The 18,530-nt window shown below is 34.3% G+C and overlaps 2 protein-coding genes and 1 long non-coding RNA gene across 4 annotated transcripts; 2 read left to right on the top strand and 1 right to left on the bottom strand.

The window, feature by feature from the left end:
* The first annotated feature begins 1,221 nt into the window (after window positions 1-1,221).
* On the top strand, window positions 1,222-2,092 carry LOC140812478 (pathogenesis-related protein 1-like). Its single transcript, XM_073170746.1, has one exon. It carries the CDS (start codon window positions 1,222-1,224, stop codon window positions 1,885-1,887), a length of 666 nt encoding a protein of 221 aa, XP_073026847.1. The 3' UTR covers window positions 1,888-2,092.
* Window positions 2,093-9,968: 7,876 nt separating this feature from the next.
* LOC140811895 (vacuolar protein sorting-associated protein 20 homolog 2-like) lies at window positions 9,969-13,766 on the top strand. The gene is made up of 6 exons (XM_073170017.1): window positions 9,969-10,245; window positions 11,603-11,755; window positions 11,897-12,049; window positions 12,243-12,326; window positions 12,572-12,719; window positions 13,050-13,766. The coding sequence occupies exons 1-6, from the start codon at window positions 10,144-10,146 to the stop codon at window positions 13,073-13,075; spliced, it is 666 nt and encodes a 221-aa protein (XP_073026118.1). The 5' UTR covers window positions 9,969-10,143; the 3' UTR covers window positions 13,076-13,766.
* A 2,174-nt stretch (window positions 13,767-15,940) lies between these two features.
* Window positions 15,941-18,225, bottom strand: LOC140812695 (uncharacterized). Of its 2 annotated transcripts, XR_012113736.1 has the most exons (4): window positions 17,977-18,225; window positions 16,565-17,222; window positions 16,367-16,476; window positions 15,941-16,174 (listed from the first exon to the last, which is right to left on the bottom strand). It is a non-coding gene; the product is annotated as an uncharacterized lncRNA (long non-coding RNA). The 2 variants fall into 2 exon arrangements; XR_012113735.1 differs by having other exon boundaries at window positions 16,367-17,222.
* Between the last annotated feature and the right edge of the window lie 305 nt (window positions 18,226-18,530).

Raw genomic sequence — 18,530 nt, 5'->3', positions numbered from 1 at the left:
TTGCTTAAAATCATCTCACTTCATTTATATATGTTTCCTGATTGGACTTGTGTATTATATTACAAGTGATGAGGCAGATTCACGGTGTTGGACTTAATTACGGCTATTCCTTAATTCCCTTGTTTAGCGGCATAATTGCTGCATTAAATTTAACATCTTTTTCCTTAAGATCTTCAATTATGTCTTTTTTTTGTGTGTCAAATGTGGCTTTTATATTCTGTCCATTTTAATTAATATGACATGAAAATCCACATACCCGATCGTCCATTTATTTAACTGGATAAAAAATCTCATCTATATCCTCCCCATTCGAGTCAGGTATCGAATCCAATTGGTAGGATTCGGAAGAAATTGTCATCCATTACGCTGCAACAACAGTGACACCCCTAGTGAAAATAGTTGCGAACCAAAATTATCTAATTCCAGAGTAATGAAAAGATAGTCTCTTTATAAAATATTTGATAACCCGGCGCTGAATGAGGTATCTTCTTTCACATAAATTCTTTCTTTTCCATTATATGTCGAGAAATTCAACTGATTCCGGCACCAAATCCAATGTAACGCATGAATCACGGGTCATGAAATTTCTCGACTTATTTCTTTTCTTTCCTGGAGATTCGAGCTAAATGGTGTGAACAAGAGAAAATTTATGTACGAGGTTACAAGGAAAACACTTGGGACGACAAAATGTGAGATATTTTCAGACCAAAGGCAACCATGTACCCCTCCATTCTCTGAGTGTGCTGCCTTTTTGCTGATTGATGTTCATACATGGACAGTTTGGATAACCATTACATTCAGTGATGACATATATACGTATACGTGGATATATATACAGCAGAATGTTGGGATATATAGTGCTTTGTCGAGTTCGAAAAACAAATGATCGAAAGTAACTATAACAAGGGCGATCTTGAATTTTTAAAAAGAAAGAATTTGTGACACATCTAACTGTAATTTGTCAGCACGTAGTACTGTGGGCACTCGGAGAGACACGAGTTTGCAACGTATAACAAAAGCCAAAAGCATGACTTGTGTACCTGAATATGGATGGACATGTGGCTTCTGGCTAACATATAAATCTATTTTTGGAATATTTACGGATTTTTAACAAAATGTATACATTTTTAATCGCCTTTTATACTTTAATTATTTCTTGATATTTACCTCTATTTAGATGTTTGCGACGAAATCAACCACGACTCATTGTCTTTTAGAATCATGTATAACGAATTTAAATCATACCGTGTTTACAAACGAGTTTCAACATCGAATTACGATTCCTTTGTCTTTCATAATACAAGTGGGGCGCTGTTCGCTTTTTTCCCTCTATATAAAGCCCAACTTCATGTGCATCATTTCGCACCAAACATTAATTACCTCCAAAACCATAATGGGAAGTCCAGCAAAAACAACACTGCCAGCCGGTCAGGTCTTTTCATTATCCTAACCATGTTGCTTTACTCCGGTGAAGCACAAAACACCCCACAAGATTACTTAAACGCTCACAATACGGCGCGTGCCGAGGTCGGTGTTCAGCCTATGACATGGGACGAAAATGTTGCGGCTTATGCACGAGACTACGCGAATCAACACAGTGGTGATTGCGAACTCGTGCACTCCTCGGGTCCATACGGGGAGAATCTTGCTGAGGGGAGCGGTGAGTTAACCGGCACAGATGCGGTGAGTTTGTGGGTCGGGGAGAAGTCCAACTACGACTACTCGTCCAACGCTTGCACCGGAGGAATGTGCGGACACTATACGCAAGTGGTCTGGAATGAATCGGCTCGGCTCGGTTGTGCTCGGGTTCAATGTGAGAATGAGGGTTGGTTTGTTTCTTGCAACTATGATCCTCCAGGCAATGTCATTGGCCAATCTCCCTATTGAACAACGTTGTTCCCCTTGTGTCCTGTTTCTAAGTTTCTATTGACGAGGATCGAATATGAAAGATTGCGAGTGTATGCAAATATTAGTTGCATATTTAGTTAAAATCTTGTGCGAGTACACATCTTTTTCAAGGAAGTGATGCTTTGTAGAACATGAACTTAATTATCTGAATGAATAAAATTGATCACATGCACACGCACCAAAAGGGGGGAAAAACACACACACACACACACACTAGAAAAATCCTGTCCAAAACAATCAATTGAAAAAGTTTTGTATAAAAATTTACCCGTTTGTATGATGACTAAACGACAATATCAAAACTAATATCTTCCACTTTAAAATAATCTTGTAATTATATTTTAAGAATGATAATATTATCAGCTTATGAGACATGAACAATTGGTGATATATTTATATCATTAAAATCTGAAATATTTATTCTTTCGGTCAGTAGGCAGAGATGTTGGATGAATCTATTAGAGGATTATGACTGTGAGATCTAGTACCAACCGGAAAAGATGAATGTGACTGTTGATGTTCTGAGTCGTAAAGTTATAGATGTTACGTTATCCTCTATCTATATTTCAAAATTACGTCTCTGGTTTGGAGTTTCATATTCATGGTGATATTGTCAATGTGTCACATATTGTTGTTGAACCAAAGTTGATTCGGAGTGCTGTAGACGCTAATTCTCATAAACAAAAGTCTTATAATATAGTGGCTCGATAATATCAATTTTGATTCTTGTTTCATTCTTGTGACTCCTTCATTTGAAGGTGAGATTAGTCATTCCAGATATTCCTAATTTGTGTGTAGCCATACTAATGAGGCTGAATGCACTCATTACAATATCCCCGCTCAGGTGACAGAAAGATGTAACATATTTTAAGACGTAAGTTTTGGTAGAAGAATATGAAAAGAGATGTCACCTAGTATGTATATCGTTGCATTATCTATCAGCAAGTCAATGCAGAAAGAATGAGAACATGAGGCTTAATGCATAGTCTTGAATCTCTTGACATTCGAAGTCACTTGGGTAGTAGTTGATAAATTGGCTTACTTTATCCCTTATGAAAGGAATTTATCCGTATAAGAAAATGACATGTTTGTATACATTGAGAATGTGGTGAGACTACATGGAATTCCCACGACAATAGTACCAGATCGCGATCCTCGATTCACCTTGAAATTTTGGACGAGTTTCCAAAAAAAAATGAGTACACGACTTGCTATAAGTACTGTTATTCAGACACTTGAGTATTTGCTTCAAACTATACTTATAGATTTCAAAGAAGTTGGCATGAAGCATTACCGTTAGTGAAATTTTCGTATAATAACAGTTTTCAAGTGATTATTGGTGTGATATCTTTCGGAACTCCGTATGGTAGAATGTGTCAATCACCTCATTGTTGGGATGAGTTATGTGAAATGCAATTGAAAGTTCAAGAAATGCAATTGAAAGTTCATGAAAAGCAATGCGAATCTATGTGTGGTAGAGGGTGAAGAAGGTGTCCATCACCTTTTTATTGGGATGAGTTGGATGAAAAAAAATTGAAAATTCAAGGAACACTAAAGCCCATTTAATCTGTCAGAAAATGAAAGTTGCCGATGGAGTTTCCTTCCCATCCGCGTCATTAAATTAAAAGTAGTGATAAAATAATTCTCAATTTCCTGACCGAAAACTTGAGAATTCTTATGAATGTTTCGTCAGTTCCCTTAATAAAAATTGTGTTTTAGTAAGTTTAGAAATAATATTACCAGTGATAGTGAATTTTGTTTCATTAGAATAATTTGTCAACCATATTTGACTTTACATTCATTATAAATATCATATAAATGAGTTTTAATATTAAACATTATCGATGAGATATTAGAAACCGTTTCCGTAATAGGGTCTAAAAATTAATAATAAAATTTTAACATTTCTTGTAAACCATTTAATTTAAATCTAGGGTTTAAAAAAAGCACATAAAAATATTTCAGGAATTTGTAATAAATATTATTTCCATTTTTTTCTAACATAAATACATTGAATTAAAGCATCGTCATTAGATGTAATATATTCACTAAAAATACATGCAATGTTACAACAATGTGCTAAAACCAAATAAGAAGTGAAATAATACACCGCGGATAATTGGTCATTAGTATCATTATAAACTTTAAAATTTTCACAAATACTAGTGCATATGTTACATTAATTCGAAAATAAATAATATCATGAGCTTGAAAATGTTGCTAAAAAAATATGCATAATAAATTTTTATATTGAATATACAATAATAACAATTTATATGTTGAATTCTAAGGAGATTGAACATCTCGTGCAAACTATTTAGGTCTCATACAATTTATTTTGCAAAATTTCCCCGTTGTTTCATAACTTGAGGATTTGTCCATAAATAATGAATTTCGTTCCTAAATAGGAATATGTGATGCCAAATTTTTTATTCTATATTGAACACACAAATTTAAAATCTGACATGTGCACTTGATAGGAAAAAAATTAACACCTAATGATGATTTACATATTTCAATAAGCTTAGTATTAGAAGTATTTGTACGAACATTATCAAAATAAATTGAAAAAACTTGAGAAGTTAAACCATATTCTTTTAAAATAACAAATATAAGTTGAGAAATATTTTGTGTCGAGCGTGTTTCGCTAAAACATGTATGTAAAAGAAATCTTTTTTTAATGTTCTAAGAATTATCAATCCAATCACATATAATACTCATATATGAACAATTTTGCCAATGATCATTTCAAATACTGGAACACAAAGATATTTTATTATTTAAAATAACAAATTCTTTAATTAGTTCTTTTCTTTTTTATCAATGGCTAATTTTTTAATTGTGTTTGAGAATTTTTGTGGGATGCATCTAATAGAAAGATTTGCACTTTAGAAAGTCAATTTTCAAAAAATAAGTTATTACTAAAATTAAAAGAAAGTTGTTCAATCATACAAAATTTAATTTTTTTTTTCTCTAAATTTAGCTTCGTCAAATTTAAAAAGTTGAGAATTTTTATCTGATTGAGAAAAGAATGTCAGACTTTGCGCTTGAGAATAATCAATATCAATTTTTACAATTTTTTCCACGTGGCCCCCATTAAAGTTTTATAACCACTTTCTTTGTTGAAATTTGTAAGTTTTCGAATAATATCTGTATTTGAGTTGCATATCACAGGTAAGAAGCGCCGCCTTTTTTAGAATGATCAGTATCGGATGTAGGGTGAAATACCGATCGAATAATAAATATAAAAAATATAAAACGGTCAACCTGGCGAGTTGATCCGTCGATTCAACATACAGATACCTAATAGTGACCATAGATCGATTGATCATAGCAATTCATTTAATTTTTGGAGAAACAAAAATTGTCCAAGGACCACTTGATCGGATTTGACGGTTCGAAGAGTTTTGTACAATTTTTTGTAAACCGTGATCGGAACTGTCTTCTGGGACAAACTTTTGACCGGATTAACCGACCCGTTGACCACGGCTGGTTCTAGTCGCCACCACCGTCGCATAGTCGCCAGAAATTTTAAGTTGACCATATAATGGGATAACTCTCGACCTAAGCTATCTATTGACACCATTGTTGTGAAGAAAATCACGACCCCAAGGTCAATCCGTAGGCCTTCTTTTCTCGTCCGATTTGCGCCATTTCCGATCATTTTCGTCGCCGGAAACCCTGACTTCCGGCTGTGGGTAGCTCAAACCGAACTTGGGAGTCAAGCTTGGGAGGGTTTGTGAGCAGTCGAGTTCCAAATTGATGCCCTGTTTCAGCTGTGCATAAAAAAACTCGAGAGCTTTGCCCCTTAAACTTTATCTACTGCACGATTCAGGTCTTGCACATAGAAGATGAGATGTAGTCCATCAAGCTGGCAAATTTTACAACTCGTCCCATGTATTTTGAATCAAGAAAGTGGTTTTTCTTGAAAGCAAGGACAGTCTGGAAAATGCAAAGCTAAATGAACTCTTTTCTCATCAACGTCTGCATATAAAACTTGGTACTGAAATAAGCTTTGAATGATTATTGACTGAGATATAGGATCAAAACAAGAATTGGGTACAAACAGAAAATTTGTAAATTAAAGAAAATAAATCCTAAATAACGGGTACGTACAAATTTCATAATCAACTTTTCAGGCATTGGTTCAGATAACCAAACCGATGACATCAACTAACGTTCTAGTTTTCTGTTCATGTTTAGGTTTGCTTAACGATTCCAAGGTTTTTATGGTTCCTGGTCTAGATCTGACATGTTACGAATCTAACAATGTCGGAATCAGTAAGAACCGGTCCAAAACCGGTTCTGAAGCAGTTTCGATTCCAAGGTATTTTCCTTGGAACCAATCCGATCCACTACTTACACCGATAGTGAATTGACCAGTTCCGGATTGATGCTGGAGAGTTGGAGCATAACGAGGCGTGCTAGCTTTTCAATAGCCCCAACATGCATTGGTGAAAGTTGAAGCATGAAAGAAGAGCATCTCGCACTAGGACAATACTTTTCGGCTATCCCAGCGAGAGACAGAACAAAAAAATGGAGATCAGAGCTGGTCTAATATGGAATTTTTTTTCAAATGGTAGAAAAATATTATTTTTATTAAGTACTTTGAATTGAAAAAAATACATCATACAAAAAGATAAATATAAATAAAATATTAAAGTCTACCTCAAACATTTAAAAATCTTCACGAATTGCTATATGGGCATCCACATTGATGTTCAAGCCAATGGGTTTGAACCCCAATGTAATGTTAATACTAGTGTGGGTGGGTGTTCCATTTGTGCCATGTAATGTGAACGTTCAAATGTTTGAACGCCCACGTTACTTCTTCTTTATATATATTATTTTTTATTACTTTTTTAAAGAGAGTGAATGGGGTGGGCCAAACATTAATTACATGTATTAATATTTTATATATATGTATATTATTTAATTTAATAATGTATTTTAATAATTAAATAAAGATTATGTAATTTTAAAAATATTAATAAAAACATATTATCATAAAAACATATTATTATTTATATAAAATAATAATAATTTAAATTTTGTAAATAATTTGAAATTGAATTTATGTAATGTAAAATAAGAATAAGATGAATGACTGGACAGCGAAAACTATAAATAATGAATGTTAATGTTAAAATGAATGTGGTAGAATAGATGTGTTAATATAATATGTATGTGGCATGTGGACACTACGATTTTTGCTGAGGTGGTGGGTGTTATAACGGTAACGAATGCGGATGCCCTAATGTATTGAGAATACTCCGAATCTATCTCGGAAGTTGAGTTTGCAAATTTATGCTACAAACCAATCTTGTAGACATGTTAGTATGTTAAGCGTTTATGAGTTTAAATTAGTTCTTTGTTCTCCAATGATTTTGCCACATGTTGAAAATGTTGATTCGGAAGCAACGCTTGAACATTGAGCTGCTAAGACATCTTTTGCAATTGCCCAAACGACTGAATAAATTTGTGAATTTAGTCTCCACCATTCTAAAACATTGAAATTGAGTTTAAAAATACTTGCTTAGATAGATTTGTATATCATTGGACTTTATTGTTGTAACCTATTTTTTTTTCTACTTTTTACATTTCAAACTTTAAAGAATTTGATTGCTTCTGTTTTGTTTTTTTTTTTCTTTCGGATCTTCCAGTGGCTTGTTATTCGCTCCACCTTGTTCGTTAGCGTACATATTGAACAATTTTGAAGAGAATGTATGATCGACTTCTTGTAATCATCAAATTCTTCTTGAGAAATGTATCATAATATTCAAAAAATATTTTTATGTCGTCTTCCTTGACTTTGATTATGGTCAAGCAAGATTTCTAAGTCATACACAATTGAGATAATCTCCCAATGTTTTAAAAATTTATCGTTCATACTTAAAATAAAATCACTCATAACAATATTTGTATGATATTCAACAAATTTTTAAAATATATTGAAAAGTTGATATAGAAACATGTTTGCAGTAAGGTTGTTAACGCCATGAAATTTTCTATTGCTTCTTTAAAAAATTTCAACAAAGAAACACATTTATACAAAATATCTAAATTAGAGTAATTCCATATTAAATATTATGCCGCAACAATGTTGTAATCTGGTGTAAATAAATTTTTAAAACGTAAAAAATACAAAATAATTTATACAAAAAAATTCAATTGAGTTTCGACATGAAGAGGAAATTTCTTATATCTAATTCCACTAGCAATGACTAAGCTTTCCAATAACGAAATATGTTTTCACGTAATAATTTCCAATATAGTTCGAACTATAGTAGTAGTCATGATTTCATCAAATGCATATGTAACACATAAGTTGATAATAATATTCATATCTAACTTGAAGATAATTTACCTTCTAAATTTAGTCTTAATGAATCTTTAAGATATTTAATTGTAATATTATTGCACTCGCATTATCTAATGTTATCGACATTTTTTTCTTTTGTAAGTCATAAATGTTAGCAACATTTAAAGCATATCTAGCTATAGTATGTCCGATGTATGACGATTCCAATTTATCTAAAGAGAAAATTATTATTATTTTAGTTCAAGTTTAATCAATCCAATGATATGTAACAATAAGATAGTATTCCAATTTTATATTAGTCCAAATATCAGTCGTGTCAAACTAACTCTACAAGTAATACTTGAAAGATGAGAAATTAATGACATTTTGTTTTCTTTATACATATTAAAACAGTATTTCTTAATTGTGTGCCTAGAAATGTTGTGAAATTCAGGCTGAATGGTACTAGTAAATTCACAAAACTTTATTGTTCAACTATTTAAAAAATGTTGGCAATATTTCGTAACAAATTTAATAATGGTTTTTCAAGAAATGTCTACTTTAAATGTAAAACTTTTAACATTTAAATGATTAATGTGTTGTTGAGTTTGTTCTTTTTCGAGTGACTATAAAGTATCATGGTCAAATTTTTGTACCTTGACCGTTTTTTTCCGAAATTCCGATACTATCGGCATCACAATCAGTTTTGTAAGAGTATCTATTTTTGCAGAAGAGTAATTCGTACCTGGTTTTTTGTTTTTCAATTTCGAAGTGATACCAAACTTTGTTTCACTTTGTTTGGTCCGTCTTCGTGATCTTTACCATGTTGTTTGCTCCGACGGACGACGATGTTCGAAAATTCCCGCCCATCTCTGTTGGAAAAGTTTCAAAGTATCTTCCCCTCATGCTCCGGTTCAACTTCGTCGACGTCGAGAATGTAGCCAAAATCTTCACCAAATTCCAATAAAGACACACTACACCGCGCACGTCTGTCACCACCATCAACATTAAAATTTGAAGAAGATGTCATTGAAATAAAATTTAGTGAATGTTTAGTAAATAATAACAAATAGCAAATATTTTAAAAAATAATAGCAAACAGAAGATTGAGTGAAGAGAACTCTATAATTATAAAATGAAATTGTTGGTGGAAAATATTAAAAAATAACTACATATTTACACTTGAATTTAGAGAGACTGGGGAAAAAACTTGCAATCTAGCCCCCGATTTTGGAAGGAAAAAAAAGAAGGCCTTAGAGATTACCGGCCCAAAAGTTATTTTATTTTTTTAATTCAAACCGATCATGTTCCAATCACTTTTATCCATTTAATAATAGGTTCGGGGCGGTTTTGGAACTGGTACAGTCGAATCGGTTCCGGTTCCGGTTCCAGTTCCGGGTTTAATGGGTCGGTTCCGGTGCGGTTCGCATGCCTGGTCCATGATGTTAAAATATTTCATTAGATTTTACGAGGAGTCGTTCACGTCGAGGGTTAAGTCGACCCAACTCTTGCGGGCACTGCTTGCAAGGATCGATCAAACGGCTCGGATTTTTTTGAGGCATTTTTTTTTTTACATTGAAGTGGACTCGGATCACTCATATAGAATGATCCGGACCGTTCATTGCGCAAGGTAGGTTGAAACAAACCCACGTGGAGGTGGAATCGGTTTTGGAACTCATTGATGATGTGGCGTTTATTAACTTCTGGATGTATTTTATTATTGTAAACTCGTTGATGACGTCATAATTTGTTCATTTACCACATCGGGACCGGCCCGACCCGAAATATTCTCAAAGCGTTCATCGTTTTTCCCCCTTCTGCCCAAAACCATAGAAAATCCTCTTCCTTTCTCCCTTTCGGAGGCTTGAATTTAATTTGAACAATATGGTCGTATAATTTGTTTGGAATTTTGGTAAATAGAGGATTTTTGGGAAATGGGAAACGTATTTGTGAAGAAACCTAAGATCACAGAAGTGGATAGAGCCATTCTTTCTCTGAAAACTCAAAGGCGTAAGCTTGCTCTATACCAGCAACAGGTACCCTTCTAGCTCCTTTGTTTTCTTAATCATTATTTCGTCATAATTTTTGTTGTTTTTGATATGATTTGATCCAATTTTTGATTCGTAAATTTTGTTTGTTCAGATTGAATTTCCTATTGTTTAGCACGATATAAAATCAGTCAATCAGTTGGAAAAAATGAATAAAGGGTTGGGTATGTGGCATTATTGAAGTCAATGCTGATATTTTTCTGTTTTCTTATGATGGGCTGTGATATCTTAATTAGGGATAATTTAGTTGAGATTGATCATGCAACAGTTTTACGATATGGTTATGGGTTGGATTGGAATTCAAATTGCTGCAAATGGCTTTTTATTATAGATTTTATGTATACATTGTTATTCTAATTGTTTTAGAACTAAAATGACTGATATCAAGATTATTGTAATTATCATCATAGCATGAAATTTTAAAGGAAAACATTTTCAATCGACCTTACATTGCATTCATAACAATTTGAATAACCAGAGTTAACTATGCTGAGCTTCTTAATCACTCTGATACTCTTTTGTATCATTTAACTAATAATGTTCCTCGGTTTTCTGTAAATTTGAATGTTCTTCAGAGAGACTAGAATTTATTGATGATCATTGAACATGCTCAGTTTATTATCTCACCCAGTTCGTTGTTTACTTGATTTTTTTGTCGAACAAGTCAAGTCCCTGTTTTGTATTTTCATACTTTGATCAGATTTAGCAAGAAAATGTTTCCCCTGAATTCATAAAATTTCTCATCTGGTCCTGCCACGACTTCACCTTCCCTGTTGATATTTCGATGGTAGTGTTATGTCTCGCAAAAGTTAAGATGAATGCAAATGAATCCAAAGAAAATATAAGAAGAAGAAATGATAATTTGTATTCACTTTATACGTAAATCCCAGAGCAAAGGTCCCCGTACAATATTCACCCTTGTAGAATGCTAGCTACTCCCTTTACAAGGGACAAGATAAAATGATGGTGAATGAATCCCACATCTACACCCCCCCCCCCCCCCCCCCCCCTTCTCTCATATTATATTCTCTAACTCACGTGTTTTCCAATTCCCACTGCTGGAGCCTGGAAATATACACATCTACTATGGGCTTCTCATTATCTACCTTGTTTTTCTGGGCCCGCATAAATTGGGTCACGACTTGGTTCTATAACAAGTGGTCACCCCAAAATAAACAGGGGAAACAGAATTACCTCACAATAATTATTATAATTAAAAGTTCTTGTTACTGACTTGCAAAACAGGCGCACAAACTGTCATTATCTTGTACTTTAATGACAGAGTACCTTGTCAATGTTCCATGGTATTTTTCACTTAAATCTTTTCCATCCTCAATACTTTCAGCTAGATAATGTGATTGAAGCTGAAAAACAAGCTGCAAAAGACTTGCTTCGGGAAAAGAAGAAAGATAGAGCGTTGTTGACACTAAAGAAAAAGAAAGTCCAAGAAGAGCTATTAAAGCAAGTGGATGCTTGGCTGATCAATGTTGAGCAGCAAGTATTTTTATTTTCCAGAGATTTCTTTTGAAGTTATTTGCTTTTATGTTGTTCAAATCTTTATCTTCTCACGCTGTTTTGGATTTTTCCCCCTGATTTTGAAACAAAACTTCCTGGTTTGTAAGTGTGAAGTGTTCTTCAGTTGGCAGACGTTGAACTAGCCAGCAAGCAGAAAGCTGTGTTTGAGAGTCTGAAGGCCGGAAATACTGCAGTGAAAGCAATACAAAGTGAGATAAACCTGGATGATGTTCAAAAGCTGATGGATGATACTGCTGAGGCAAAAGCTTATCAAGATGTAAGTTCCCTCTTGCTACTCCAATTCTTTATTGGAGCGGTTTTGAAAATATTGCTTGCTCCATGGTGTCTTATGGTATACGTAACTGCTTATCATCAACGTTTTTTTCTTCTACTGGAGACATTTTTAATCGTTGGGTATGCTATCAACATGATCTCAGTGCAATTAAGTGTTTTTTGCGTCGTTTTTACAGGAAATGAACGCGATCTTGGGAGAGAAGCTGTCTGCTGAAGATGAAGAGGAAATTTTTGCAGAATTTAAAAATCTAGAGACACAGGTTTTTTTTTTCTTTTTTATTTGCATGAAATTGACCCACACTTTGGATTGGAATTTACTTTTGAACGAGTAATCTTTCATTTTCATGACATTGATTAGTTTTACCTGCTCATCTTGTGAATGATCCCTGCTTCCATTTATTGAACTTCTCATTCTTTCATGTAAACAAGTGTCTGATCAATCTGTATGCACTTCAAAGAAACTGTCATTATCAAATTCAATGGGTCCTATTTTATTGTTTTACAGATTATGCTTCAAGATCTTCCAAAAGTTCCTTCTGCAGTACCATCCGTTGAAGAACAAGAAGAGAAGCTCGATCTTCCTGATGTGCCAATGAAAGCACCAGGTATCCCCGGAAGAGTGACAGATTCTTCATCAGAATCCCGATTAAAAGGTATGCGTGAGCATAGGCAGTCGTCCACCCATTCATGTATGGTTTTGGATTTTCCCATTTGTTATTTTACATGACTATCACAAACTGAAACTATAATGCTCCGTTCCCATATCAGACCGTGGAAAAGTGTGAATGGACTCACAAATTATACAGTGAACTTTTATATTGATTTGGTTAATCGTTTGTGCAAGATGAGTCCAGATGTGAAATATTCGACTGATATTATAATACTAGCAAATGCAAATGCAAATGCAAATACTAGATCATGTTACGTCCCTGCATGATTTATTTGGTTGAATTATGATGGTTGAACCTATGTTCATCATGCAGCCATGGAGGAACCATTGCCTGCTTGACGTGGAATAGTGCTGGCAATTTGCAATCTGACATCATTACAACAGCAAAAAAAACCTGTTATGTGTGCGTTTGACAGGAATGCTTGTGGTAGACATCACACTGTAACATAATGTTTCATTTTATACTTACATTTGGCTTAAAAATATAAAATACATTCCTACATAATATTTAATCATCATATTTTGTGTTGTGTACAGCGATATTTGGACCGTGTTTTAATATCTGCAAGATAGGGACCTTGTCATATTTTCCCTGGTAGTGTACTGATGAACTCTACCAAGTCGCATGGCGATTTTTTAAAAGAACCTCCTCTGCCATCTCTTGTTTCATTTTTCTCACTCTAATTCTCTTCTCTTCGCCTTCTTTACTTGTCAAGATCATCCTTATGGCATTCTCAATGTTTATTTTAGTCATCAACCTGTTGCAGCATCTGCTAAATAGAGTACAAAGTTGTGTCCATTGAATTGTTTCAGATATCATTTGGCTTTGTACGTGGTAATTAGTATATTATCATCAGTAATTTAGTGTGTTTTTGTATTTACATGCGCTTATGACAAGAATGCGCTTCTTACAAGAAGCTGTAAAATTTAATATCTGCAAGATAGGGACCTTGTCATATTTTCCCTGGTAGTGTACTGATGAACTCTGCCAAGTCGCATGGCGAATTGTTAAAAGAACCTCCTTGCCATCTCTTGTTTCATTTTTCTCACTCTAATTCTCATCTCTTCGCCTTCTTTACTTGTCAAGATCATCCTTATGGCATTTTCAATGTTGGGATATCAGGGACATAAATGAGGTAACATCGCAGTGAGACATTCATAAGTAATATCAAGAATGAATAAGATCAACACTAATATTTATAATAGTTCACCTCAAAAATAGACTACGGCTACGTCCTATCTAAACCTCTCAAGGAGATCACTTCTTTATTAATAACAAAGAAATTGCGAATACGAAGTATTTCATTCAAAATATTCTGATTTTAACACTCACTTTTTCTTCACTAATTCTAATCCTTCCAAGGATAAACACTTCCTTAAGAAATCTCACACTAAATCATTTATCACACTTCTACACTTATGCTTATAGATGATAGGATTTTGTGTTTTGGTATGATTAGGGAAGAAAAAAAATAAAACATCATTGTTTACATAATCAAACCATCCATTTTTTACTAACCATGTGTTAATTATTCAAAAATGGTGTTCTTTGAATTCAAATTTAGGTTGCTTGATTTGTTTAACAATTATCCTCCTCAAGCACATTTTGTGAATTCAATCAGACTTGCAACAGTTCTACAACATTCCAACTTCCATTTCGGCAATGTTTTGGTTATCATATCAGATCCATTTTCATCTGTGTGAATTTCTCAAACTTTAACAACTTCTTTTCCAATACATCTCGTATCAAATGATAGCGAATATCAATATGCTTTGATCTTGAATGCATTGAATGATTCTTTCCAAAATGAATTGCACTCTAACTATTATAGAACAACTTGTATTAATCTTGCACAAAACTTAATTCCTCCAAAAACTTTTTCATACATAACAACTCCTTGCAGGCCTCAGTTGCTGCAATGAACTTTGCTTCATTGATTGACAATGCTACACACTTTTGCAACTTTGACTACCATGACACAACTCTCCTTACAAATGTAATCAGGTATTCTGATGTAGATTTTCGGTAGTCAACATCTCCTGCCATATCTGTATCTGTGTAGCCTACAAGCTCAAGTCTAGATCCTCCAAAACTCAATCTATGTTTAGAGGTTTCCCGTAGATATTTGAATATCCATTTTACTGCAGCCCCATGTTCATTTCTCGGTTTTGAAAGGAATCTACTCACTACTTCTACAGAATGAGCTAAATCCGGTCGAGTACATACCATGGCATACATCAGACTTCCAACAGCTGAAGCATATGGAACACTTTCCATTTCTTCTTCCTCATCCTCTGTAATAGGACTCTACTTTGGGTTCAACTTGAAGTGATTGGCAAAAGGACATCCAACCGCTTTGGTTTGGTCCATGTTGAAGCTCTGAAGTAGCTCTGAAGTACCTTCTCAATATACTTCTCATGCGACAACCAGGTGTTCTTGGCATACCTGTCTCGATGGATTTTCATACCAATAATTCTTTTTTGCTTACCCCAAGTTTTTCATAGAAAAATATTGCTTAGTTGCTTCTTGGCTTTTGATTTCAGAAACATCTTTGCCAACAATCAACATTTCATCTACATAGAGCAGAAGCACCATCAAATCATAATCAGATGTATCTTCGACAAACATATAATGGTCTGTAGTGGTTTTCTTGAATCTCGGTTGAGTTATCACCGATTCAAACTTCTTGTACCTGTCTTGGTGCTTGACATCCATTTGTTCCACCTCCAGATCAAGCTCTGCTTCTAACCCTAACACAATCCGGATGGATATGATCTTCACCACATGTGAAAATATTTCGTCAAATTCGACCTCATGATTATGTCTAAATCTTTGACGACAATCTTAGCTTTGAATCTTGGTTGACTACTGCGTTCTTCGTGCTTCAATCTGAATACCCATTATTCTTCAAAGCTTTCTTGCATTTCGGCAACTCAAATGTCTCATTTTCATGAAATGATTACATTTATTCTTGCATAGCCTCCATCTACTTATCCTTGTGTTCACTGGTAATAACTTCCTCGAAGCTCTCTAGTTCTCCCCCGTCAGTTAGTAGGACTTCTTATAGGCTTTTCGAGATTTCTTGTTTTGACATCCAACTTTTGTCATTCATCATTTCTTAGTTATCATGCATATATTCATGAAAGACAATGAATTTCAAAGCTTAAATAAATATGTTAAATTAATAGATCCCAACTGCAACAATGACACAATAAATTATTCAATGAACATATAGAGTAGATAGAATGAATAAATCATAATGCAACAACCAAAAGCAAACCATAATTAAATATAAAACTTTTCTGGTAGCCAATACGAAATCAAATTCCGCAATTCTTTCACCATTGGAGTCCAATTGTAACACAAAACCATCACGAGAAGCCTCGAATTTTTTGTCATAACATGGCATAACAGTAACATGATAGATCTCCTCAGGCCTGCCCAAATATAAAGTCAACATTAAATCAATCCTTTTCCAACCTCCAGCTTTCAATATAGACCATATTCATTGTAGCGACTGCTCCTAACACAACATGATGATGATTAATTTAGTGAATGCATACATAAAGGTACTAAACAGATGCATGAAAAAGACAAATTTCAAACATGTGTTATAAAATGAGAAATACCTCAGAACTCCCATATGCAAAAATAATAGTTATTGGTTGTGGCTTTCCACGGACATCATAGAATACAAACTGGCCGGGGCTTGTACCGGGAGCCAAGGTTAAGGCATCGACTGTGAATGTGATGGAGCATAACATAAATTAGACAATTGATTACCAAAAGAATACAAATATTGTACAACTATAAAGTGTTTGACTCACATAGAAGCAAAGTGCAAAGGATACACGACAATTATACTCAGACTAAATAACCCATGGAATAGTAGGTAATGAATACAATTGAAATTTGAAAAGGTTTCATTTGAAAATAGGCTGTGAAGATGGTTTCTGAAACATGGAAAGAACAGTACGTCTGAAATGGAGAAAACCCAAAATTAAATCCATTGCAAAATAACCGAATATCGAACCAGTGTATTTCGTTAAATGTTTCGAGCACAACAAAGAAACCGAATATCACGCACATAGAAGCAAACGATAATAAAATCAAACATGTATAGCCGATTATTACCTGGATTGTTGGCCTTCCGGATGAGTAACTCGGTGGATAGAATAAAGAAATAATAAGGCAAACCTTAATTTAATGTTGAATGCAACATAACATCCCATGATAAGCCCATGTCTGCGAACCCCACGATACCATTTTGGACCAATCCTCTTCAGTGGGACATCCTTAAATCCTGATTTTTTGAACAACTCAATGTATTCTTCCTCTTTTCGAAAAAGCAACCAAACATCTGCAAAGAAGCGAGACAACCAAAATGTAGGATTCACAGGACCAATTATGCAAGCTGTCTCACCGAGTCGAAGAACTCTGTAAGCCTCCTTGATTCCAAGCTGTGGGTGTGGCCAGTACTCGATACTAATAAGATTCACAAAATCGTAGAACTTTTAAGAGATTTCCAACGAATTATTTCAAAGAGTTATATGCAAATGCTTTAACTAATTAAGCAACTACACCAATATTTGCCTCGCTTTTCCTATACATGTTTCATCAACCCAAAATTATTCATTAAAAGCCATGATCCAGAGCCTTCAATTCACAATATCCAACAGAACCATCAATTAAAGAGGCACACAGGACGTCTTGATAAAAATAACTTTTGGTGGCTCATACATAATTCAAAGATAGTTTGAAGCAACAACATAAGTGAAACTTTCAATAACAGTAATAAAACAACATCTGATGAAACTATGCCATAATTCGCAAGCCTCATTCAAAGTAATTATTTAAAAAAACATGATTCAAGCCAACTGAAGTTCAAGTACTGGATCCGATAAAGATAAATCTCACCAAACACAAAATTTAGACGCACATTTTAGACCCTTGTGATCGACGAAACATTAACAACAAACATGAAAGATGAGGACAACCCTCATCCCCAAATGTAGTGCCTATGCCTCGAGGCCTGTTTCACAGCCGAGATTCATACAACACAATAAAGGAGCATTTTATTACAGATATCAAAAACCAAATAACAATTCACAAAAAAACCAAAATCAGAGAAATAATAACGTAAAAACTAACAAAGACAACAAAGCGCAACCTAGGATAAAGACATTTTACGCCCTATAATCTGAAGAGGATGAAGGGAGGAAGATATTTGCGAACTTACCAGAGGGAACCTATGTTTTCTTGTCCATAAAATTGATATTGACCCGGCAGATAGGAAAACAATTTATCTGTTGAAGGAGATAGTGCAGACGAAAGCGGATTCTACGAAGGTGAAGCAACAATATCTGAGAGAATTGTGCAGAGTCGGTGTGAGGGAAGGTTAATTTATGAAGATGATGCAGAGAGAATCGTTGAGGATGAGAGAATCGTGCGGAGTAATTTTATGGAACGGTTTTGCTGGAGATTTGGAAATATTTTGAGAGATATATATATTACCGGGTTGAAGCAAAAGGGCAAAAGGGGAAGAAAAATTGGTGTCCGCAGGGTAGTTTTTATAAGCCTCTCACATTTAATAAAATAGTAGAGATATGAACATAAGCAACACAACCAAATACCCGCAAATGATTATAGGAAACTTCTTTGCCTTGCCACACCTACTTCGGGACATCGTAATTGAGACGAACACAAGGTGATCGATTCAATATATATACAACATCAACCACGGCCTTACCCCAAAATTCCGTAGTCAGCTTTGCATGTGAGAGCATGCTTCTG

Source organism: Primulina eburnea, chromosome 14, assembly GCF_022965805.1.
Source record: "Primulina eburnea isolate SZY01 chromosome 14, ASM2296580v1, whole genome shotgun sequence".
In the NCBI taxonomy this organism is placed as follows: Eukaryota; Viridiplantae; Streptophyta; class Magnoliopsida; order Lamiales; family Gesneriaceae; genus Primulina; species Primulina eburnea.
The sequence above is the reverse complement of the archived record's forward strand: the minus strand, read 5'-3'. Positions and strand labels throughout refer to the sequence as shown.